Source organism: Stenella coeruleoalba, assembly GCF_951394435.1.
Source record: "Stenella coeruleoalba genome assembly, chromosome: 16".
In the NCBI taxonomy this organism is placed as follows: Eukaryota; Metazoa; Chordata; class Mammalia; order Artiodactyla; family Delphinidae; genus Stenella; species Stenella coeruleoalba.
In genome coordinates, this window is record NC_137162.1 from 19,148,688 (window position 1) to 19,175,170 (window position 26,483).

The 26,483-nt window shown below is 47.5% G+C and overlaps 1 protein-coding gene across 4 annotated transcripts in view; it reads right to left on the minus strand.

Moving 5' to 3' along the window:
* Nucleotides 1–26,483, minus strand: part of RBM20 (RNA binding motif protein 20) — a 219,800-nt gene that overhangs the window by 20,340 nt on the left and 172,977 nt on the right. For all 4 annotated transcript variants that reach the window (XM_079899753.1, XM_079899755.1, XM_079899752.1 and 1 more), the window contains exons 6-11: nt 26,169–26,303; nt 21,289–21,420; nt 12,542–12,621; nt 9,818–10,466; nt 3,078–3,182; nt 1,031–1,691 (exon numbers count right to left, since the gene is read on the minus strand). In XM_079899753.1, coding sequence (XP_079755879.1) covers nt 1,031–1,691; nt 3,078–3,182; nt 9,818–10,466; nt 12,542–12,621; nt 21,289–21,420; nt 26,169–26,303 — 1,762 coding nt within the window. The remainder of the gene's footprint in view (nt 1–1,030; nt 1,692–3,077; nt 3,183–9,817; nt 10,467–12,541; nt 12,622–21,288; nt 21,421–26,168; nt 26,304–26,483) is intronic.

The following is a 26,483-nucleotide window of genomic DNA, read 5'->3' on the forward strand; positions in this document are numbered from 1 at the left end:
GCAAGGTGAACAACACTTCGCTCCTTTATTCTTGCCTTCTGTAGACACAGCCCAGGCCTCAGTGTTTCTCTAGCAACAAGGCGGCTCACAGCAGCGTTTCCATGGAGACTCAGATCCACACAGGTGAAAAATAGCTCAGGTCAGCTTGACATGGAGGGAAGTCCAAGCCCGCCTACCAGCTCGTGCCAACCACAGAGCACTGGGTTGACATGTTTATTTTTAAGCCTTTCCTCTATATTTTCTGCCCTCGACTCTTATCCCCCTGACTTCAAACTCTGGAATGCTGCAGGCTTTCTGCAAAATGAATTTCTAGCTATTTTCATTGAGAGAAAATTGAGGACTACTCTCCCCTCCCCCACAGCCCTTGATGGATGTTTAGTTTCCACTTGGCACAGAAGACAGGGCTTAGCCTATTTTAAACTCTGTCTTTCATGATGTCACAGTGCCAGGCACAGACACACATCACCTCCACTGGAGGTGGAGGAGCTCCCGGGACAAGTCTTGCTTCACTGTCAGACGCTGGAGAAAAGTGGGTCTGAGGTGGTGAGAATGGGAACCGGCCATGCCCCTTCGTGAACCCCTCATTCTTCCCTCTGCCGGTTCCTTTCTCGGCCTCCCACGCTCCCGCCCCCTCACTCAGGCCTCACAGAAACAACGGCCTGGGTGGTCCTCGGTGGTGCAGGCAAGAGAGGCTGCTTGCCGATCCTTAGGAACCAAAGCTCCTTTGATAACTCCAAACATTTGCTAATTTAGTTGCCACAGTCCATCTGGGATCCCGTAAATTCAGAGAAGTCCGTCCTATCTGAGCTTGCTTCTCAGAAACGTGTGGCCACCCATCCGACTTCCTTTACACCAATTGCCTAAAAGCTCTAACAATTTAGCCAGGCTGTTAAGCTTGCCTTCTGCACCAGCTTTCAGGCTGGCTGAAACCTTACTTCTGTTCGTTCCAGCCTGCACACGCCTCTACGCTGCTCTAGGGAAGCAGTGGTCCGATCAACCCAACCGCACAGGAGAAAAAGGAGGTAGTTACCCTGGGTCGACACTCCGTGGCAAGCCTGGCTTTGGAGGTCTGTTTCGGTGAGGGGGCTGGCTTTCTCCTCCAAGGGGCTGCCTTCACCAGCCCCATCTTCCAGGGTCCCCCTGGCCTTACAGTCATCAAGAAAGGGGCCAGGCTGCCAGGCCCTCTCCTCTGCTGGCCTGGGGGAAGACATTTGCTGGAGTGTAGGGGCCAGACGAACATCTGAGCTCTCTGCTCCCTTTGCCTGCATCTCGTAGCAATCTGAGCCCTCCAGTGCGAGGCCCGTCTCGCATTCAGATGGCTTCCGCTCAACATCCAGATTTAGGCCAGGCGTTTCCACGTCCACGTCACTGGGGCAGCTCACGGAAGCAGACGGCAGTTCTTTGGGCGACTCGAGGCTGATTTCCGCAGCCTCCTTACCTACGGTCTTGACTCCCTCCTTGGTGAACTCTTTGGTTAAGTCCAGGTCTAAGGTGGTTGTCACACAGGGACATATCTCTGGACAGATTGTGTCCTTCTGTTCGATGGGCACAGTTTCCTCCAGTTCTGGGATGTCCGGTTCCATGATAAAATCTTCTTCCTCCCCCACCTCGTCCACTGTAACCAGCTCCTCCATGTTCGTGGGGCACCAGCTCTCCCCCTCTGCCTCACTTCCACTTTCTGAATCTTGCTCCTGAATACAAATGAGGAATGGAGGTCAGAGGGTGGCTGAGGAATGGGTCTTGGTATTTAACCAGAAGAGGGTGCAAACCTTGACCACAGGACTCCTCAAACCAGAAAGATGCTGAGCAATCTTACTCCTACCTGGGAACATTTACTGGGTAACTAGCAGCTGTAAATCACTGTGATGAGCGATGAGAAGTCTCTCATCATTGATTTATCCCTAGGATGAGGCTCCGAACAGCACAGGAGTTGGAATAAGCCCTTAATGTTTAACCCACCAAGTGGACAAAGAATTTCCACTCCTGGTATACAGTAGGTGCTCAATGAATAGTTTTTTTCTTTTGTTTTGTTTAGGTGTTTTTTTAGTTGTGGGCAACACATTTTTATTCAGGAATGTGGCTTAGAGGTGTTTCTATATCATCGGATCTACATCTACACCTTAACTGTTAATGCCCATGTAGGATTCCAATGAAAGTTACTTAGCCTGCTTCCTATTAATAGATATCAATCTCTGCTCATCCTTTTCTGATCAATTTCTGGAAATTTTATTTTTTTAATTCTGAAAAATAAATAGTTTTTGAACAAATGAATGATTGAGTTGTAAGTGCTACACACATCAACCTTCTGGAGCTATTTCCTTGCAAGTAGGGCATCACTAAATGTTAAGTGCAGCAAAGTCCCTACAAAATTCTCCCAAACAACCTCTCCCAGCAAGGGTGCAACCCTCCGTAGCCATGGCTCAAACTTGGCCCCTCCTGAAACTTTCCCCTTGCTTCTCCAGCAGCCCATGGACCCAGCAGCCAGCTTTAGGAGATCAGTTTCCCTGCCAGCGATACTCATCTCTCTGCCTCTCCTGGCCGGAAAGGCACGAAGCTGGCCACGTTCCAAGGACGCTTCTTTTTGCTGTGGCAGCCCCAGCCCTGTAACTGGGTTTTTCATTTTAATTAAGTAAAATAATCTTTACAAGCACGGTAGATGTTTTGTTAATCCCAGGGTCAGGGCCTGCTGAGGTTCAGGACCCCAGCTTGAGTACCCAAAGCCCCCTTCCTCCTCCAGCCCCTCCCAAGGCAGCTGCCTATTTTGGGAGCCTGGCTCTGAAGCCTGAGTCTTTTTTGGGCACATGTTTTCTCTTATAAGCGCAGCCAAGTTACTGAAGACTGAGGCAGAGCCCAGGCATGTGGTAAAGATTTCCTCAATAAAGACTGTGCAAGGATCCCAGGCAAAGCCATTCCTCCAAGAAGTGCTGGCTTCATTCACAGACCCGCTGGTGGGGTCTCAGGCACATCCCATGCAGCAAGCAGGTCATCACCCGGCAGGATGGGGATGCCTGTGACTTGGAGCCCAGTGGCTGTTGTGTTGATGCGGCTACACTGCCAGCATCTGGGACAAACTTTACCTTCCTCGCCTTTGTGTTCGCTGCATCAGAGGACTCTGTTTCTTTCTCCTGCCTGCCCAGATGCAGGGGGCTCTCTTCCATGCTTTCCTGTTCCTCTTTTTCAGCCTTACCAGAGGAAGAGCAGAACAAATCAAGTCAACAGTGAGAAGTGGCAGAGGGCACGCCAAGAGGAAAGCAACACTATTGAGCACAGCTAATGCTGTCGGATGTGTTTCACACACATCACTTCCTTTATCCTCACAGAACCCCTCAGAGGCAGGTGCTATTATCATCTTCGTTATATAGATGGGGAAACTGAGGCTCAGAGAGGTTAAGTAACTTGTTCAAGGTCACACAAACGGAGGCACAGAAATGTCTTCACAGCTTTAGGGAGGCAGACGTCCCTGGCAAACTGGGTACTTTTTGCAGCTGTATAATCTGTAGACAGTGAGGGTGAGTAAAGGGGCCAAGGGGGAACTGACCCTGGGGTTCACAACCATCATGGTGACACCTCACCAACAGATCAGTCTTAGCCATAAAAAAAATCACCTCCAGGCCACTTATGGGTAGGAAGGGTGTTGTCACCCAATCAGGGCCCCTCTCACCTCTCTTTTGCCTTATCTCTGTCGTAGAGCTATAGCCCCAACTAGCAATCCCGCCCCGTCTTCCTTCCTCCTACTCCCTCCCTCAGATTAAGTCCCTCACACTAGTACTCATGTCTGGGAAATTGAACAACTGAAAGCAGATGTTTGCTTTGAGAATTAGGGTCTCTGACCAGCCTTGAAAACAGGGGTCAGCCAACTATAGTCCTCAAGCCAAATCTGATTCAGCTCCTCTTTTTTGTACAGTCTGCGAATTAACAATGCTTCTCATGTCTCTAAATGGCTGTATGTTAAATGCTTATATCATATTAGCTACATAATATCCTCAATTTTGCCTCGTGGCCCATATGCCTAAAATAGTTACTCTCTGGTGTTTTGTAGAAAAAGTTTGCCAATTCCCATTTCAGAAGGTTGAGGAGGACGTTCTCCCACGACAAACTCTGGCCACCAAATCAGTCACTGTTCCTGGGCATTCTTGGGAGGAAGTTGCATTTGCTCGACAATTTTGGCCGAGGTTGGCTCAAAGTAAACCACTCTCGCTCTGATTTCTTAAGAGAAGACACACCCGTCTTTGCTGACAAGGAGGCAGCCGGGGCAGGAGCTCAGGGCTGACGGGTTTAACCAGTTGTTATGGGACAGGAGAAGACGGTTTAAATCCTCGAGTCTTTGCTCTTTCCGGTGTTCAGAGCGGAAGCTCTGCTCCAGCCTTCTGAGCCGACCTGAGCTCAAAGCAGCTCCAAATGCCTTTTTAGCCCTCAGAATCCAGAGCTTCTACCAACAGGGGACCCCTTTTCTTTATTTTTGTCTTCCTGAATAAATTATCCATGGCCCTCCCTTGTCAAAATAAATAGCCCTTACCCTTCCCAGGCACTTCCGGCAGCACACGCCCAGGTCAACACAGTAAAGAGACTCCCTCCAGTTCAAGCTGGGAGAGGCAGGGACAGCCTGGCCGCCAAAAGCCCCCCCGCCAGGCGGACCTGCTCTCCCTCCCTGCAGGCAAAGGAGATAGAGCAGTGCCTTTCAGCGCACCCCTGGCCCTGGGAGCATTTCCAGGTGACAGCAGCTTACAGGGAACAGACAAATGCAACCAAGGCACTCATCCCATCCCGCCACCAAGCAGCTCAGGGAGCAATGTGTTAGGTCCCAACTGCTGCAAGCAGGGCTGCCACCACAGGGCCGGGGTTACTGCTAAACCACCTCCTAGGTGGTCTTCCACTTCTGCTCTGTAGCCCCCTCCCAAGTGTATTCTCCCTGAGGCGATGAGGAATGATGACTCCAAAATGCAAAATCTATCATATCCTCACTGCACCTTCTTGCTTGAACATTTCGTTCTCTTCCCCTTTGCTTCACCCAGTAAATACCCACCTTTCCTTTCAATCCCAGCAGCCGCACATCCTAACCAAGGAGAGCCTCTGATTCGTTACAGGCAGTGGTCCCCAACCTTTTTGGCACCAGGGACTGGTTTCGTGGAAGACAGTTTTTCCATGGACGGGGAGGGATGGGGGGGGGCGGGGGATGGCTCAGGCGGTAACGCCAGTGACGGGAGCCGCAGGTGAAGCTTTGCTCGCCTGCCCGCCACTCACCTCCTGCTGTGCAGCCGGGTTCCTAACCAGAGGTTAGGGGACCCCTGCTTACCGGCACTAAGAGCACTGTATCCTCCATCTCCTTAGCACTTCACACTCACACTCGTGTACTCATTTAAGGAATTATTTGATTAGCATGCTTTTCATTAGACCATGAGCTCCATGAGATCAAGAGTCATTTTAGCTTTGGCTCACAACTGCAGCCCCAGTGCTAGGTGCTCCACGAACACTGGTCAGTACAAGAATGGAGACAGGTAGGAGAGGGTGGAGTGAATAACAAGTACACACCTGCCTCCCAGCATGCTTGGGTCTCTGTCTGGGCTTTGAACTGAACATAAGTGGGTTTGCTATTTCTGTCTCCTAGGGATTGTTTATACTGGGGGCTGCATTCTGGGGACACCTGGGGCTCCATCTGGCCCACAGACATGTTTTGTTCTATACAGTTTCTAAAACGTGGGAAATTTCATACAGATACCTGCATCTGGACTTTGGTCTTGCTCTAAGAAATGGGAAATCTGACAACACAGGGCAGCTGTGCCTGAATGGCAGCCACAGAATGGAGCTGATCAGTGGCTGCCCCAGCAGACAGGTACCTCCTGCTTGGTCCACCACGGTCCCAGCTCTCCACCTTGGCTTCAATCATGCTGCCTGGCTTCCCTTCTCTAGGCACCTGGTTCTGTAAACCCTGATGCCCCTTCCAGGAAAGTGGGGGAGCGCTTCTTTCCAAGTCTCCCTATTCAGTGACTTGACTTCTTTCTTTTACCTCTGGTCTCATGGTCAGGGCTGGGCCTCATGTCTGGCTGTGGCCACCCAGAAACACTGAGCAGCGCACACACTGGCTTCCCCAGCACTGGGCACTCTCTCCAGAATCTCCCAGGGTTTCCCGTGAGCACAAGCTTGTTAAAGTCCTACAGCAGCCTTGTGATCACACCCATTTCACAAACAAGAAAACTGAGGCTGAGAAGAACAGGGTGTGACTTGGTTCTCAGATGCCAGGCCTCTACCTCCAGAGTCTGGGTTCAGTCATTCATTCCTTCAACAAATACTTATTGAATGCCCACTCTGGGCCAAACCCTAATCTAGGAGCTGGGGGCAGGGCAGTGAGCACAGCAGACAAAAATTCCTGCCCTCATGGAGGTTACATGGGGGATGGGGGTAGGGGAGGGTTGGGAGGGAGAGCAGACTCTAAATAAAATAAATAAAGACATTAGGGGATAGGTCAGAAGGAGACAGATGCCACCGAGAAAAAGAAAGCAGGGAAGGAAAAGAAGTGGGTTGGGATGTTGTGATTTTATGTGGTGGCCAAGAATAAACGTTGGAGACTGCGACAGTGAGTAGGGAGCCACATGGACTTTGGTGGGGGAGGAGCTCCCAGGCAGGGGAACATGTGCAAAGGCCCTGTGGTGGGAGGTGCCTGGTATATCATAAGAAAGGCAGGGACCCTGTCCGCAGCCCTGCTGCCTTCATTCCCCAAGTTTAGTCACTGCCTGTTCTCGGACTCCTGGAGCAACCCTGTGGGTTCTAGGTTGTTTTCAAGATTGTGATGAGAAGTTTGAGATCAGTGAGGAAAACTCTTTGTTCTGCTGTTATTCCATCAAATGGTATTGGCTGCCTGGCTCCAAACCCACAGAAACAATCTGCTGGGGACCCCAACAAGTCCCTACTGACCCCACTCTAGGGCTATTAGAGGCGGAACCTACTAGAAGGACAGAATTGTGGGGAAACCCACGGGGCCTTTCTGGGAAGCTTTTTTTGCATCAGGGGCTCTTGGGATGGTCACAGCATGCGTCACCATGAATGAGCAATGTTGTGCAAACCAGTGAAAGTAGGGTGGGTACAACAGGAGAAGTTACCAAAGAGTCTCAGAAGTGTGGGTAGGAGGGCAAAGGGGCAGCTCCGCCCCTTTGCCATGGGGGACAGAGGGTTCCAGACTGGTGGTATGTGTATGAGGCCTTGAGGCCCTGCTAACTCTCACTCTCTTTCCTTCTTTTCTCAAGGTACTGACCCATCACCAGCCCCTTGGACACCTCCGAGCATAGACACTCTTCTTAAAAACATCCACTAGTTCACAGCTTCTCTGGATCCAGTTCAAGTACAAACAAGAGGTCCTTCATGGGCCCACCCCACCCACTTCCCTAATCTCATCTCCTGTGCTTCCCCTGCTCTGCCAGGGGAAGTTGTGGCAGACTTTGAGATGGGCAAAAAAGATTGCTGGGAGTCCTTCCAATGGAAGGCTGGGCATTTGTCTAGCACCCTTCCAGGGTACTTGATTCTATCGGAGTCTGCACCTTTCATTAGCTTGAACTGAGCTATTTCACAACTTTGTAAACTGCAGAAATGTGATAATAGTACAAATGATTCTTGTTCATAGAGATGCGAAGGAACTTTATCTGCTGGAGATGCCACTGATTCCCACAGAAGAGGCCAGTTTCACATCTATTAGCAAATTCACCTCAGCATTACTGAGTGCCTCTATATGCCTGCTCTTTGGATTCTCCTCTGAACAGCCTTTCACATCTTACTGGTTCCCTCATTAATTAATGAGTTAAACAATACCTTTGACATGTATTCATTTTATGTTTGTATGAGAGCCATGATTTTACTTCTTAAAAACATTACCCTTTAATATGCCCTAAAGGTACAGCCACGTTGAGTATCTCCAGGTTCTTCAAAACAGTCTTCCCTGTTATGAAGAACCTGGAGTATTACTCGGCCATAAAAAAGAATGAAATAACGCCATTTGCAACAACATAGATAGACCCGGGGAGAATTATGTTTAGTGAAATAAGTCAGACAGAGAAAGACAAGTACTGTATGTTATCACTTATATGTGGAATCTAAAAAATAAAATGAATGAATATAACAAAACAGAAAAGAACTCACAGATACAGAGAACAAAAGAGTAGTTACCAGTAGGGACTGGGAAGGTGGGAGGGTCAAGATAGGGGTAGGGGATTAAGGGGTATAAACTGCTATGTATAAAATAAGTAAGCAACAAGGATATATTGTAAAGCACAGGGAATACAGCCAATATTTTATAATAACTTTAAATGAAGTGTAATCTATAAAATAGCAAATCACTACGTTGTAAACCTGAAACTAATATATTATAAATCAGCAATAAAAAAAGTCTTCCTTTCTCACTTTTGCCCTTGCTGCTTCCCATACTGCCTTTTTCCCCACTTTCGATGTCCAGCTCAAATGCCACCTCCTCTGTGCAGCTCTCCTTCTCTCCTGTGCAGAGCTGACTGTCCACTTGACTCCAGCAGGGGCCCCACTGTATGTAAATTATTTTTGTAGGTTAGCTTCCACCACTAGAACTTAATCTCTGCCATAACATGACTAGTTCCTACTCATCTTTGAACCCCTGTGCCTAGCACACCCCCCGGCAATGCATGTAGGAATAAAGTCGTGGCCAAAGCACGGCCCTTCAGTGTTCATGGAGTTGAGGCCTGGGATTCTTATTCGGACTTAGTCATTGTCAACAGCTCCTGGGTCAGACTAGAAGATATGCACGTAGGATTTTTTTTTTTCTTTTTGCGGTACGCGGGCCTCTCACTGTTGTGGCCTCTCCCGTTGCGGAGCACAGGCTCCGGACGCGCAGGCTCAGCGGCCATGGCTCACGGGCCCAGCCGCTCCACGGCATGTGGGATCTTCCCGGAGCGGGGCACGAACCCGTGTCCCCTGCATCGGCAGGCAGACTCTCAACCACTGTGCCACCAGGGAAGCCCGCATGTAGGATTTTTTAAGTGGATTCTTTATGCAGGCCACCCCCACCTCCTCGCCCACCTCCACCATCCCACTCCTACTTAAATGCAGGCGGCTCTGGCAAGAAAGAAGCGCAAGCCAAACTAGAGTATAAACCTGGTACCCAGAGTCCTCCTTGTGACCCCCTGTGTGAACTGAAGGCGTGCAGCACGTTGTGAGCCCTGGCTGAAGCACTTGGATGAAAGGTGCCAGCCAGCTACTGAGCATTTTTATTCCAGTGGAAGGAAAACACTGTGGACTGGGTCTAGAGAAACACATCAAGCCCTGGGTGCCCAGTATCACTGAATGGGTGGTGGCTGCTTCTCCTTTACCACCTCTCATCAAAGCTCCAACACTGATAGACGTTTTCGGCAGGAGAGAGGATGGAGCGAACCAAAGGTCTAATCTCCCCCGGCACGGTCTGTGGGTACAAACACCTCAGGGCCGTTCCACTCTAGACAAACAGACAAGATAGAAGGACTTTGCATCACGTCGCCGCCTAATTTCTAGTAAAGGCAGCAGGGTGCTGTGGAGCCAGATCACCATTCCAGCTCCACCATTTCCTGACTGTGTGTCCTTGGGCAACTAACTTAAACTCTCTGTGCCTCGGTTTCCTCATCTATAGCAATGATAGTATCATTACTAGTATTACCTCATAGGCTTGCCGTGAGGATTAAATTGAGATAAAGTGTTTAGCACAGTGCCTGGTACAGAGTAAACATTCAGTAAATCTTTCATTCACTCAATAAACGTTCATCACCATTCTATTAATAGTATTCTCCCGTGGGACCTGCCTCTCCTTACCTGGCGGAAGGGATTACATTATTACCTCATTCTCTGCCATTTTGCTTTCTTTACTATCAGCTCCGTCTTGGTCTCTATCAGGTCTCTTGGTTCTGGTTTTCTCACTCTGCTTCGACTTGGTGCCCTTCGGTTCCAGCCCGTCTTCCCTGCCCGAGCCGTCAGGGGGGGCGTGTCTGCCTTCCCGCAGCCTGGCCTCATCTTTCCTCCTGGACCTCCCAGGGACATCCTGCTGCTGCTTCAGATACTTGTCCGATTTGCCCTTGGACTCTTTGCGGTAGTAGCCGTCTTCTCGGCTTTTGTATCCCGACGCGGAGTGGAGCAGGTTGGGGGACCCAGACCTCGGGTGCCTTTCTCGGTAGCCCCTCCCTCCTTCCAGCCGTTCATCTAACTCGGCCTTGTCCAGTTGCCGGGGGTACTGTTTGCGGTCATGCGCCCACGTGTCCATCCTGTCCCTCTTGTCCTCCCCGTTCTCCCTCCAGGGGACCGGGCCTCGCTCTTCCTCCCTCCTGGCGTAGGGCGAGTGCTCCCACGAGTCTCGGCCGCTGCCCCAGTCAGCCCGAGAGGGGCCTGGGGGGCTGTGAGAAGAGCTGCAAGAGGTGAAGCTCGGAGTGTGGGACCTCGGGGACAATGACCGGCTCACCGGACTTCGAGATCTCGGCCTTTCTGGGCCGTATCTGTGAGGGAGCAAAGGAGCCGTTTTAGAATCTGCACCTTCCTCAGCCTCCATCCCCAGATACACCCCGTCTCTGCAACAGACATACTGTGCGCGTGACCCCACCTGGCCATAACACGCTTCACCACAACTGCGCAGAGCGCACAGAAAGGTCCAGGAACAAGCTTTTCCTCCCTCCAGGCTTCTGGGAGGGATTTTCCCTGAGCACAGTCCTGGGGGCTTTCTGCCCCTTTACTCATTCTGCTCCTGGGAACTGGGATGAAAAATTGGCCCGTTCTGGCTCACCCCAGCTCTCTTCCTCTTGGAAATGAGCTACGCTCAGGGAGGAGGAGACTCTCCTGGTGGGCGGGGGCGGGGTGCGCCGAGTTGCCCTGGTCCAGCCTGGTAGGCAAGACTGCCTAACCCCGGGGTTCAATCAGCCGACCTCTTGACTATGAGACTGAAGCCGCCCCTCCACCTGGCCTCTACCGAAATAAAGGCCACCTATTGGGTTCCATTTTTCTAGGAAGGCATTTTGGGGTTGGAAGAATCCTTAGAGCCCTGACCTGCTCATGTATCAGATGAAGAAACAGAAACACAGAAAAAGACCCCAGCCTGTATAGGGTTCAGAGCAAGACCTCTTGGTCACCTGCACCCCGACTCTACCACAGAACTGCAGGGTCACGGTGTGGCTTCACAGTCTTTTAAAAACCCAAACAACTATAATATTAAAAACAAACAGACGAACAAAAATCCCAAACTTGAAACAGCTACATAAAAGATACACATACACACACACACACACACACACACACACACACACACACACACACACAGGTTGTTATTAAGCAGGTCAACTGAGTCATCCACCTGACATTCTAAAAGGACAGGCAACTTTCATTTGGTTCCCAAATACAGGAAAACCACGCAGTCCTCACTGACCAGGGGACAAGAGACGTGGCTCACTGGGACCAGCCTTGACCTCCACTGGGGAAGCAGCCTGGGCCGGGCCCTCTGCAGCGAGGTTAGGGTGCCATCTGCGGCAGCCCTGGGTAAGAGCCACAGAATGTGCCGGCCAGGTGCCGCTCCTGCTTTTTCCACAGTGGCCTCTGCAGGGACTGTCTCCATAGGGCAGTGACAGTGGTGAACTTGTAGCCCGGGCTTGGCAGGGTCACAACTTCAGCTGGGAGAAATGAGTTGGAAATGTGACTGCACTCGATGTTCAGAGTAAATGACTGGTCAGGTCATGGATGTTTCTACACCTACATTCAGCTCAAGAAAAATCAAGGGCTGGCTCTAAACAGAAGACACACACACCACACATACACCCACACCACACATACACACCACACACATACACCCACATATGTACCACATACACACACCACACACACTACAACACAACACACACCAAACACACACACCACACAATACAACCACACACCACACACACCAAACACAACACACTACACACACCACACGCACAATACAACCACACAACACACACCAAACACACACACCCCAAACACAACACACACACAATACAGCCACACTACACACACTAAACACACACAGAACACACCACACACAAACACACCACATACACAATACAACCACACAACACACAATACAAACACACACACACACCAAACACAACACACACACAGTACAACCACACACCACACACCAAACACACACACACACAACACACCACAAACACAGTACAACCACAACACACACCAAACACACATGCACAACACACACAACACACAGACACACTTTCAGGCTGTTTTAGCAGAGTGTACATTTGCCCTTGAGAGCTGTATATCAGCAGATCCCCTCCTATACTCCTTGACAACAAAGGAGGCGCAGCTGAGGGGAAGCTTAGCATCTTGAACTTTTCTGAGGTTTAACCTGAGCACTGGACTGGACTGATGCGTTCCATCAGGCACATGGAAATATAGGGCCCAGAGAGGCTGATGGACAGGGCAGAGGCAAGGGCAGAGCACAGAGTGACTCAAATACCCCTGAGAAAGAGAAAGGGGAGAATGTTCCAATGACGCAGAATCTGCCCTGAGACCTGAGACCGGGCCTCACCTGTCTGCTTCCCGGAACATGTCCCTCTCCCTCTGGGAATGGATGTCCTGGATGATGGCAGCCACGGCTTTCCCAGGTTTCTAGGCAAAGTCAGAGGGGTCACCATCAGACCAGAGATGGTCTTGCAAACACCAGAAGGAAGCAGCTAGGACTTGGGTTCATTGCCCTGTCCACCAAAGGGGGAAAGTGCCTTTTTAGGGGAAGAAAAAGTTTAATCCAGAGGATGAAGAGTATGACCATAATGCTGAATGGTGGTGGGGCTGCGTGGTCCAGGGCACGTGGCATCCCTTGAGCTGGGAAGGAAGGAGCCTGAGGCTCACCACCCACATGCTGGGAAAAAGCAGCATTTGTTAATACCCACCTCCCACCTCCTTCCAAATAAAAGCAAATATCTAAAATGTGAAAGGAAGGAAGGGAAAGAGGGCGGGAGGGAGGAAGGCATTATAACTTGGAAAGAGACTTGAAGATCACTAACATGCAGCCTCCACATTTTACACCTGAGGAAACTGAGACCCAGAGAGGTCATTGAGGCAGAGTTCTGCCTGGCACAGTTCCAGCCGCCAGCCACATTGTGTTCTACGGTGACTCCTGGGGTTGTGCTGTGTTAAGGAACACATTCAAGGTCACAGAGATCATTAGAAAATCAGGACCTGACAACAGGCATTTTAACTCCAAGGTCTTTTCTATGCCCCATGCTTCCTGCAACTCTTGACTTCAGTGCGGGGATCCACAGGGGTCATTTGGTGCTCAACGTAAATCTGCAAGGTGGGCAGCGCAGGCTGTGAGCCAGGCTTCCCAGCTGAGGAGGCCAGGCACCCAAAGGCTCTGCCCTTCCCAGAAGTTACTATGGGATGACTGTGCCAGGACAGGACCACGCCAGCTCCCAAATCCCAACCCAAGCCCTTTCCTAAACCCACACTGGCCAAACATTAACAAAACAATAAAAAATAAATGATTAAAAAAAGAAATTCATGAGCACAGAAGGATGGAAGCATTTTCCAAAAGACTACACAAAATTCATCCAATTAAAGTGTATGGAACAGGCTGAATTTATGGTATGTGAATTATATCTCAGTAATACTGAGGTTAAAAAAGACCTAAAAACCCTCAGTCTATGATGTCAACTTTTTTTTTTTTTTTTTTGCGGTATGCGGGCCCCTCACTGTTGCGGCCTCTCCCATTGTGGAGCACAGGCTCCGGACGCGCAGGCTCAGCGGCCATGGCTCACGGGCCCAGCCGCTCTGCGGCATGTGGGATCCTCCCGGACCGGGGCACGAACCCGCGTCCCCTGCATCGGCAGGCGGACCCTCGACCACTGCGCCACCAGGGAAGCCTGGTGATGTCAACTTTTGACAAAGAATTTTATTAAGAAACTTAATCAACTGCTCTTTTTATCCTCAATTTTTTTTCCTACGTACTTAACAAAGGATCATGAAATCTTAGAGCTACACAAATGTTAGGTACCATCAAATATCTCATTTTATAGGTGTGAAACCCAGGACCAGAGATATGAATTGAGCTCTGTGATTAGCTGGGACTAGAATTCTGTAGTCCTCTGAGTGCACAGCTGCTTATCTGTGTTATTGTTAAGATTGAAGCTCGGGCTGGGAAAACAGTTCAGGAGAGAATAAAGGAGGAGCTGCCTGTGGGTTCAGGGGAGAAGTCAGAGCTCGGACTTAGGGAAAGGATGTAAAATGTTCAAGCCAGGGAGGGATCTCTTGTCAACTCGAAATGCAAGAGGAGAGAACGTCAAAGAGAAGGAAGTGACCGCTAGCCCTGTGGTTGTGAAGAAGGAGGAGGTCAAGAAGGTAGTCAATCCCCGTTCAAGAAAAGGCCCAGGAACTGAGCACTGGTCAGGATACCCACCCGAAAGGAGCCTCACACTTTTGGCAAATGGTCCCTTTCATCTGACTGTAGCTATAAAGGTTGACCCTCTGTAAGCACATGGAAGTGTCACCTACAAGTAACAAGATCACCCAAGCCCTGCACTGTCAACTAGCACCTGAGCTGCTTAAACTGGACCAGAAGCAGAGACCGAAGGCCAAGCAACAAAAGAGCTGGGGCTGTGGGCCTGGGCGGAGAAGAAGGCTACTGCCCAGGATGCTTCCTTCCACCCCACCCGAGACCATCTATCCTCCCACCAGCGTTGTTGGTCACCACCTGTGGGTAGAACAAGAAGGTTCACGTGGAGGTGATTCCACTGAGTGGGTCTTCCTTCTGCTTCCCCACCTTGGGCCACAAGGTGGAAGTTGCCTACTGCACCATCATGGGAGAGGCCCGCCTGGGATGGCTGGTCTGCAGGAGACCCACTGCAGCACTGCCTCCATGCGGGCCAGCTTGGGAAAGCCGGAGGGAGCCATCAGGATCCAGTGCAGGGACGTGTGATAAGATCTCCTGGCACCGGGGAGGCCACATCCCAAGTCCCAAATCTGTCCTCATCCTGCCAAGCTGGAACAGGCGAAGGCTAAAGAATGTGCCCCCAAGCTGGGTACAATGTACCATGGCGACTTTTCAGAGCACACAAATTCCCTGAGGGGGTTGGATCAGGGACTTTCTGTGGCAAAAAAGAGTCCCCAGAGTCCCCAACACTTTTCTTCTGCTCTCTGGAATCTCATATCCTCGTGACTGTTCCTTCCAGTCCAGATCCAGGAGAGCCTGGGGTGAGAGGAGGGGGCCTGGTCAGGGAGCAGCTGAGGTTCTGCCGGTTACCCAGGGGTAGCATGGGTGGTGGGGTTAAGACCTGCAGGGACGGGCAGGTCAGGCCAGGGTCAGAGCCAGAGGTGTTCTAGGAGCTCATGGTGCCTTCTGCATCTCCACCACCACAGACAGCAGCCCCTCGGACCCTTCCCCTCCGGGTGCCGCCTGATGAGGGCAGAGCAGCCAGTCAAGCACCACAGATGGAAACACCCTCTAGTGGCCCAATGTGGTCCCCTGGGGGTCAAAGAGATGCATCCAGAGTTCTTTGGGGGCTAGAAGAGCCTCTTCTGGGCTTAACTATTTCCTTGCCCCTTATTTTCCCAATCACAGAACAGCCTCCTGGGGCCATTGTCAGCCCAGCACCCCCTGAAGTTCCTTCTGTTCAGGTCACACGGCCCCAGTGAGGCAGGGAATGAGCGCTCCACGATGACTGGCTGGAGAGATGGAGGGATGGGCTGACGAGAAAGGACATGACGATCTGCAAATGCTATACGCTGGGGCTGGCGGTCACAGGCACTGTGACCCCCCTCTGAGGACCAGAGGTCAGTGTCTCTCTTTTAAGTGATAATTCCAAATTGTTGGCACTCTCTGGCCCAAACACCCTGCCAGCTGCCATCTGAGAAGGAGTCAGAAGTGGCCAAAGATTTTCAAATAACAGAATCAACTTTTCACTCTAAGAAAATCCTCCCCATCTTCCTCTTCAGGCCTGGCCTCGTTATCCTGTGGTTAAAGGTATAAAGGAGGCAGGTACAATAAAGCTGTACTCGCTGCAGGGGAGTAGAAACGGAAGAGAACGGAGTAGGCCTGCGATGATGTTTGGGGGAACCTTTTTATTGCAGAACATTTCAAACATACACAAAAGTAGACAGAATTGTATATTGAACCCCCCCCCCCCCGCCACCCACGGTGAATCCATTTCCACTGTCAACAAGCCCCCAGGGGACCATCCACAGTGCTCTTGGTCAACACATCTTGCTACTTTAGGACAAGGGTGAGCTTCCAAGCCCCATACAGTCCCAGGAAAGTGTGCCCTCAGAGGGAGGCAGATGCTGGGCCAGCATAAAGGAAGCTGCCAGAGAGTTTTGTGCCTCCGGACCCCTCCGCGGCTGTTCTACATGTCTCCAGAGTCCCAGGAAGATGCTGAAACCTTCCAGATGAGCCCTGAACTTGTCAGAGCCAGATCCTGTCCCAGCAGCCCTGACTGTTTCTGACATGAGTGTGCTTTCCAGGCTCTACATCTCTTCTCACCCGACTGCTGCCCAGAAACCCCCTCTCTGTTTCATTAAGTTGCCTCACCCTTCAAGGCCCTACTCAGGAATCTCTCCCTTCTTTACACAAGCAAGTCACACTGCCTTTTGCCACTGAACTTCTAGGAGCTCCATACGTACGCACTCAGGTTGAAATCACGAGAATTGTTTATCTCCCCAGTTTACCTCCGCCAACCCCAGCATATAGTATTTGTAGACTGTCATGTCCTTTCTCGTCAGCCCATCCCTCCATCGCTCCAGCCAGTCATCGTGGAGCGCTCATTCCACGCGGGGCCCTGTGCCACTAACGGCTGCGATCCATAACCCCATTCCCTGCCTCAGCGGGGCCGTGCGACCTGAACAGAAGGAACTTCGGGGGGCGCTGGGCTGACAGGGGCCCCAGGAGGCTGTTCTGTGATTGGGAAAATAATCACAAGTGAGACAGCAAACTTTCCCCAAGTGAGGACTATTCTCATATTCATTGTAGCTCTCGGCACCACATGTTATATGGAAAAGACCCTCAATCATCATTTGCTGATTTATTCTTCCTAACCAAGAGCATCATGGACCACTCACAAGACTGCTTCCCAGGGCCAGGGACCATCTCTGTGGCCAGGAGGGCTGGCAACTTACCAGTGACACTGAAACCAGGCCCGCTGTCCCCAAACCACCTGGGAGCTTCAGTCCCACCCCAATCCACTAAATGAGAACATCTGGGCAAGAGGACTTGAAAACTCCCCTGACAGTTTTCTGATGGAGTGACTGGAACACACAGATTTAAACTATTCCAAGTTCCCTTCTGCCGGTAAGACACTGTGACTCTGGGGAAGTCTCTATAGAATAACCAATCTTGTCACGCAGGTCTGCAGGCAGGAAAACACTCACTTTTTTACTGTTCCTTCAGATTTTCTCTTTCTCATTCATTTCACACATTTGTTGGACACCTATTACGTGAAAGTTTCTGCCCCAAACGCCCTGAGGAATAAAATCTCTGCCACAAAGAGTGAGACAAGATTACTGGCATGAGGAAATATTCAAGAGAGGAGAGGAGAAAATGCCTTAAAATCTCTCCTTCTTCTCCCTCCACTTTGCCTGGTGAGCAAAAGGTAAAGTTCCAGGACACAGACCCATCAAAATGTCCCCCACCTCTGCAAGCCCTGGCGGGACCCCATGTGGTAGCCCTTTGGCCCAGAGACACATGAGGATACAGTGACACATGTGGATACAGTGCTTCGCTGTCTGCCTCCCCAGGAACCATCCTCTCTTCTGCAGCCTGCTCCCAGGACATAGCAGGTGACACAGGCCTGGCCAGTCACAGCATGGCCACAGAGACTGGCTCAGGGAAGAGCACGTGTCCAAAGCTAGCCTGATTGGAATGACTTTCAGGACTTCTGTGGGAGCTACTAGGAAAAACTCCAGCTTTCTCTTGGTGAAGGAAATGGGAGGCTGAGGCGCCAGAGCTGCTGGAATCACTGAAGCCATCGCGCCGCCTAGAGGAGAGAGCCGGGGGCTGTCAGGGGCCACCGCAGGGAGACCCCAATGACAAAGCCAAGCGAACCGAAAGCAGAGTGGAGAGAAACCAAGTCCTCATGAGAGCATTTGGGCCCTGAAAGCAGCCCTGCCTGCAGCCAGGGCTACTCCTGGTCTTTTTAGTTACATGAGTGAAAACATTCCTTTTTTTACTTTAGCCATTATGCTAAAGTTCTAGCTGATTCAGGTCAACATAGGGACCACAAGGCACATATTTCTATGCAGTGGAAACATGCCTTGAGATGCCTGCACATAGAGGCAGTGTGACTGCTTGGGAAGCAGAAAATCCTTACTAAAGGTCAGGAAAAATGTTTTCTAGCCACTCAAAGTGTGCTCTGAGGACCAGAAACAACAGCATCTCCTGGGAGCTTGTGAGAAACGCAGAATCACCACCCTGCCTCAGACCTACTGATTCAGAAATTTTAATGAGATCCATAAGTGATTTGTACGCACACTGAAGTTTGATAAGCTCTATCAGAATACCATCTCTGCTGCTTACTGACTGGATGACTGTAAGCAAATTACCTGATTTCTCTGTTTTTCACATGGACAATAGAGATTATAAAAACACAATATAGAGATGCAAATACAGTGCAAAACCAAAGCAGTCCTAGGTTTTAATCATGGCTCTTCCAGTAACTATGATCTTGGGTAAGTTACTGAACTTCTATGAGGCTCAGTTTCCTCATCTGTAAAACTGAGATAATAATACCTGTCTGACAGTACTGACGCCAGGATTGCAGTAGATAATGTATTGAAGTGCTTGGCACATTACTTGACCCAGGACTCAATTAAAGGTATATATTCTTGTTATTATTGTTGTACTATTTTAATTACTGTTATTATCCACCCTACACACCTCATAGGGGAGAGTGATTGTGAGCCTCAGAGAGACCATGTATGAAAAAAAATGCTTAAAATCAAAGAACACAAGTTATAGTCCTTTACTGATCTGGAAACTGAGGTTCACAGAGGTCAAGCAATTTGCCCAAGGTCATCAAAGAGGGAAGGCATAGAGGCTAGGCTGGCCCTAGCACTCTACAATCTAGCGTAGGTCACATAGCTGTTGATGGTTCTATGTTATGTGTTCTACCTCCCCAGACTTGCTACCTCCAAATCCGTGGGGCCTGGCCCAGTTCCCACCCACAGTGAGCACTCAGAACATTTGCTGAATGCAAACTTTGACCATCTGACCTCTTTAACCCACAGTTTTGGCACCACCCCAAAGGACCTCTCTTGATAAGGGACTACAAACACCTTGGTACTTTAAGAAGGAGAGTACTGCAGTTAATCCTAATTAGAACCTTATGACAACATCTCATTTGGAGACCAAAGCTCCCCTGGGAATTCAGTACAGTAATTCAATTCTAAGCCCCAGGGCAGAATCCAGGAGAACAAGAACTTTGGGTACAGAATGGGGTGGGATCGTTGACTTGTCTGAGAAAAGCAACAGGCTTTCATGAGCTGGAAAAAAAAAGTGCCAGGTTCTGCCTGAAGCAGAACTGTTGACAAACGAACTTCAGAAGCAATAATGTAAGCAAAGCAGAATCAGGACTTTGACAACTGGTTGACATATTACGATCTACATCTGTAGACTTGTCAGAATGCTAGTCCTAGCTAGAAACAACCACTGAGGCTTTGTCTTCTGACTTGAACCTTAAAGGCAGATTAAGAGCTGTGAGCCTTGAACAAAATGGACCCTAACTAAATATGGAATGAGCTGAAGTCAACTGGAAAATCCCATTAACTAGGACAGTAGAAAGCACAAAATAAGAAGTTAGATTTAACCACAAATGTGGCACTAAATACAATAAATCCAAACGGACTCATGGCTCCAGCCAAGAGAACTCCTGCAAACCAATAGGAAGATACAATCCAAAAGAAAAGCATGGGCAAATGGCTTAAAAAGAAATTTCCCACTGGAGAAGACCTAGATGGAATAACCAACAAACACATGAAAAACTGCTCAACCTCAATTAATATAGAAAATAAAAAATAAAATCATGATAAACCATTACACTCTCTCCAGAGAGGCAAAAATTTTAAAGTTGGACAAGACAAAGTGCTAGCAAGAAGGTGAGCTATTGAAAACTCTCAGACACTACTAGTAGGAATGCTATCATCTAGTACAGTTGAGGGTAAGCATGCCTTGTGATCCAGCAATTCTACTTCTAGTTATGTACATTCCCTGGTTATACGCACATGTACATGGGTACTGGGATAACATGTTTGAAAATGTTCATAGTAGCCATGTCTCTAATACCCTAAAACTGGAACAACCCAAATGTCCATCAACAGTGGAATGGCTAAACAAATTTATAGTCACACAATGGAAATTTATATAACAATGAAAATAAAGATGCACCCAACATAGATGGCATAACGTTGAATGAAAGAACACAGTATGATTCCATTCACATAAAGTTCAAAAATAGGTAAAACTAAACTATAATGTTAAAAAAGGCATAGAGGGGGGTAGAATAATAAGGAAAAGCAAGGAAATGGTTATCTCAGGGTCAGGAGATTGGAGAGGGAGGGGTTGAGCACAAGAAGGGACTTACAAATCTTCTTGGTGCTGTCCGTGTCCTATTTCTTGACTTTGGTGGTGGTTTTGTGGGACTTATGGGAGTTCACCCATTATTACTTTTTCAACTGTGCAATACAAAATTAGTCACTTTTCTGTCTGTATGTTATACTTCACGATAAAACAAAAAAGAAGAGAATGGTAGAGCAAGCTAAAACGAAAACAAAAGCCCTGTTTGGAATTACCTCAATTCAATCCTTATTTCGGACAATGGCCAACTCAGTCATGTGCTGCATAGAAGGCTTTCTATGGGGCTTAAGACAATAAACATAGAGAGGATGGAGGAGAGAATAAAAGATCAAGGGGGCGACAGATGAAGAAAAAGTTACTGAAGACCTGTCTGGGTTTCATTCAGGGGTTTATGCTTGGAACTCTCACCTCTGAAAAGCAACCACCTTTCCCTTCTTTCTTCATCTTTCAAGACTTCTCTTAAAATCCTCCTTGGGTCCCAGGTAGGTAGTCACCTTGCCCCAAGCACCCCTTTGCATCTTGTACTTACCTCAATGAGCACTTTTCTTGCCATGTTATAATGGGTTTGCCTTTCCATGTGATATCCTCAAAGGCAGTGGGTAATTTTTGGATCTTTTCCTGTGCTCTCCTTCCCACCAGCACTTAGGCAAGTGGCTGACAAGGAGGAGACACTTAGCTGTTGCTTGTTGAATGACTGAATGAAGGAGAGAATGCTTTACCTTCAGCTGCAATTCCTTGTATCTCTTGGACATCCGAATGAGCAACTTCTCACCATTGATCATGGCAGATTTTTCTTGGTAATACTGGACCATGGCCTGGGCAGCCTCTGTGTAAGCCATCTCTAAAAAGGCCTAGGAAAGAAAGGAAGGACAGACATTGGACTTGACTTGAATGGTCTTAAAGAAAATTCTGTTCAAGGTATGACTCCATGTATATGAAGTTCAAGAATTAGGCAAAACAAACTGATGGTGGTAAAAGTTAGAGCTGAGCTTCCCTCGGGCTTGGGGGTGAGATACTGACTGGGAAGGGAAAAGAGGAAATCTTCTGGGGTTCTGGAAATGTTCTATATCTTGACCTGCATAGCAAATACATAGGTGTACACATGTAAAAAATTAATGGAGTACATTTAAGACGAGTGCATTTTAGAGTATGTGTTTTATACCTCCATAAAAAGGAAAAAATTCAGTACAAGGAAGAACTTTCTTTGATCCCATCTGTTCAAAGAGACTTATTTATTAACTTCAGCAAAAGAGCTCATTATAAGATGGCCCCTCTCCTGATCCCCCTGGTTACCAAACATTATTCTTCATTACATATGTCCATCCTGGGCTACATCATGCCACAGGAGTCCCTCTGGATGGGAGGGTCCATTAACCCACAGTTCCCCCGAGGGAAGGGGGTGTGGGGGAGTGAGTCTGCTGCACAAGTGACCTTGGGCTCATCCCTGAAAAACTTGCTATTCGGTGGTGGTGATGACAGGAGACAGACACAAGCCCTGGGTACCTGAGCTCTCAATTTCTTTGCAAAGAAAGAAATACACTAAAAAACTAGGGGGCTCCCTAGGCTTGAAGGAAGGCCATGTCTTTGTAAGATGGAGAGAGAGGAGACCCTCAGTTACGTTTCCACAGCATCTCTCCTCTTTAACTTTTCTGATAAAAACCCTTACAAAGAAACGGGTTTTCCACTCAGTCAGTGCCTACAGGGAGTTTCTAAATAGCCTGTTTTGACTCACCTGTCAGCTGACCCCAGGAGCCACTGTGGCAGATTCGTCACTGTTATTGTCTTAGATTTGTTGGATTTGTACTATACTGATGCTGCAATGATCTGGTCCCTCAGTGTTGAAAAGGAAACATGGTTTGTGGTAAGGGAGCCCTTGCTGTGGGCCCTCATCTCCCATTTCCTTGAACTGCATGGGCTTAACAAGCTCATCCTCCCTCCTTCCCTCACATGTGCTTTTGAATTTCAGACATGCCTTTCTCCGTGCTGTCACAGTCTATGCCAGAAGCCCGGGAAACCAAAAAGTGAGGGTTCTTTTACTCTAAGATCAGGAACAAGACAAGGTTGCCCACCCTCACTGCTATTATTCAACATAGTTTTGGAAGTTTTAGCCACAGCAATCAGAGAAGAAAAAGAAATAAAAGGAATCCAAATCAGAAAAGAAGAAGTAAAACTGTCATTGTTTGCAGATAACATGATACTATACATAGAGAATCCTAAAGATGCTACCAGAAAACTACTAGAGCTAATCAATGAATTTGGTAAAGTAGCAGGATACAAAATTAATGCACAGAAGTCTCTTGCATTCCTATACACTAATGCTGAAAAATCTGAAAGACAAATTAAGGAAATACTCCCATTTACCATTGCAACAAAAAGAATAAAATACCTAGGAATAAACCTACCTAAGGAGAAAAAAGACCTGTATGCAGAAAACTATAAGACACAAATGAAAGCAATTAAAGACCATACAAACAGATGGAGAGATATACCATGTTCTTGGATTGAAAGAATCAACATTGTGAAAATGACTATACTACCCAAAGCAATCTACAGACTCAATGCAATCCCCATCAAACTACCAATGGCATTTTTCACAGAACTAGAACAAAAAATTTCACAATTTGTATGGAAAGACAAAAGACCCTGAATAGCCAAAGAAAAAGAAAAGAGAAAGAGAGAGAAAGAGAAAGAAAAACGGAGTGGGAGAAATCAGGCTCCTGGACTTCAACTATACTACAAAGCTACAGTAATCAAGATAGTATGGTACTGGCACAAAAATAGAAATATAGATCAATGGAACAGGATAGAAAGCCCAGAGATAAACCCACACGCATATGGTCACCTTATCTTTGATAAAGGAGGCAAGAGTATACAATGGAGAAAAGACAGTCTCTTCAATGAGTGGTGCTAGGAAAACTGGACAGCTACATATAAAAGAATGAAATTAGAACACTCCCTAACACCATCCACAAAAATAAACTCAAAATGGATTAAAGACCAAAATGTAAGGCCAGACACTATCAAACTCTTAGAGGCAAACATAGGCAGAACACTCTATGACATAAATCACAGCAAGATCCTTTTTGACTCACCTCCTAGAGAAATGGAAATAAAAACAAAAATAAACAAATGGGACCTAATGAAACTTAAAAGCTTTTGCACAGCAAAGGAAACCATAAACAAGACGAAAAGATAACCCTCAGAATGGGAGAAAATATTTGCAAATGAAGCAACTGACAAAGGATTAATCTCCCAAGTATACAAGCAGCTCAGGCAGCTCAATATCAAAAAAACAAACAACCCAATCCAAAAATAGGCAGAAGACCTAAATAGACATTTCTCCAAAGAAGATATACAGATTGCCAACAAACACATGAAAGGATGCTCAACACCACTAGTCATTAGAGAAATGCAAATCAAAACTACAATGAGGTATCACCTCACACCTGTCAGAATGGCCATCGTCAAAAAGTTTACAAACAATAAATGCTGGAGAGGGTGTGGAGAAAAGGGAACCCTCCTGCACTGTTGGTGGGAATGTAAATTGGTATAGCCACTATGGAGAACAGTATGGAGGTTCCTTAAAAAACTAAAAATAGAACTACCATAGGACCCAGCAATCCCACTACTGGGCATATACCCTGAGAAAACCATAATTCAAAAAGAGTCATGTACCACAGTGTTCACTGCAGCACTATTTACACTAGCCAGGACATGGAAGCAACCTAAGTGTCCATCGACAGATGAATGGATAAAGATGTGGCACATATATACAATGGAATTTTACTCAGCCATAAAAAGAAACGAAATTGAGTTATTTGTAGTGAGCTGGATGGACCTAGAGTCTGTCATACAGAGAGAAGTAAGTCAAAAAGAGAAAAACAAATACCATATGCTAACACATATATATGGAATCTAGAAAAAAAAAAATGGTTCTGATGAACCTAGGGGCCGGACAGGAATAAAGACGCAGAGGTAGAGAATGGACTTGAGGACATGGGGAGGGGGAAGGGTAAGCTGGGACGAAGTGAGAGAGTAGCATTGACATATATACCAAATGTAAAAAAGATAGCTAGTGGGAAGCAGCCGCATCGCACTGGGAGATCAGCTTGGTGCTTTGTGACCACCTAGAGAGGTGGGATAGGGAGGGTGGGAGGGAGACTCAAGAAGGAGGGGATATGGGGATATATGTATATGTATGGCTGATTCACTTTGTTATACAGCAGAAACTAACACAACATTGTAAAGCAATTATACTCCAATAAAGATGTTTAAAAAATAAAAAGTCAGGGTTCTTTCAAATTCCGCCACTCAGCTTTCTAGGTGCCTCTTTTTTTTTTAAATATTCTTAAATTTTTTATTTTTATACAATTTTTAAAGGTTACTTTCCATTTAGTTATTACAAAATATTGGCTGTATTTCCCGTGTTGTACAATACATCCTTGAGCCTATTGTACACCCAATAGTTTGTACCTCCCACTTGCCCACCCCTATATTGCCCCTTCCCCTGCCCCACTTGTAACCACTAGTTTTTTCTCTATATCTGTGAGTCTGCTTCTTTTATGTTATATTCATTAGTTTCTTGTATATTTTAGATTCCACAGTATAAGTGATATCATACAGTATTTATCTTTCTCTGTCTGACTCTAAGTGCCTGTTTCTTCATGCAAACATTTTAGCACCTCAAGCTCTCACTGGTCACATGGGAATGAAACAAATTCAGTGAATCTCACTGCATTCATGTTGCAAGCTGAATTTTGGAAATTTGCCCAAAATAGAATTCTGAGAAGGAGGAATGAAGAGACTAAATGGGTAGTCTAAGCCCAGGTTGACAGAGGAAGACCACTGATGATCCAAGGTGGCTTTGAGTCTCCAAAGTTCAGGCCTTAATTAAGAAAAGAATTTCTCCTATGCCTGTTCCTGATTCCTGAAGTTAAAATATTTATTAAAAATAAAGACTAAATATTGTTACTTCTGACCAGTCACTGTATAAACTACCCCCTTTGACTTTAGAAATGAAGACAAACATATTAACCCCCAAAGGTTCAGTCAATCCTCATAGGTTAAGGGTTCTTAGTTCTGTAGATTCACCAGGCATCCATTAATTCCCACCTACTCTTCTGCTCTGAGAACCAAGAACCTCAGTTGCTAACACCAAGGATCAGTGAAAATAACCTGTTCCCCGTCAGTTGTTGGCTGGCTCAAAAATCCATACCCTCAGAGATGAGAAACTCAGAAGGTAAGAAAGACAGTGGCATTAGCTCAGGGGGTGGGTAACACAGTGAAAAGACTCAAGTGCATGGATTTCTGTTTTAGGGACCTGCTAGCTTTTCTGTGATAATGAGCACCTCATTCCAAAGCACATCCTCACTTCTAGGTAACTCACAAAGGCCTGGATCCATCACAAGAAGGGTCAGGGGAAACAAGAGGAAACAAAACACCATCATCAATGAAAACCTCTGTGCTGTACCAGCAGGAGGCCAGCTGTGTATTACCCCTTTATGTTATGAACAGCTGCTTTTTAAAAAAATTATGTAGTTTCCCTCCACCAATGTGTGGTCTATCTGGTACATACCAGTGTGAAAGTGCCCAGACCTACCTGATTAGTAGACTTCATGAGGATGTAATTAGTGACCTTTCCAAAGGGCAGCCCCAGGTTAATGACGTCATTCTCCGTGCAGCTTCCCTCCGGCAGATTGCAGATGTGTACCACGCGGCCAGCACCCGTTTTCCGCTGCGCAAACGGGAACAAAGAGCAGTGGTTTGGTCTTCAAAAGACATTTCCTCCTTGCCCTCTATCTATTCTAGATGCTCCTATTGGCTATCTTCCCCCAAATAATGATCAAAAAACTATAATTTACAAAATGAATGCAGAAAAATAATCCATTTGCAGAGATATGTAAAACATTGATTT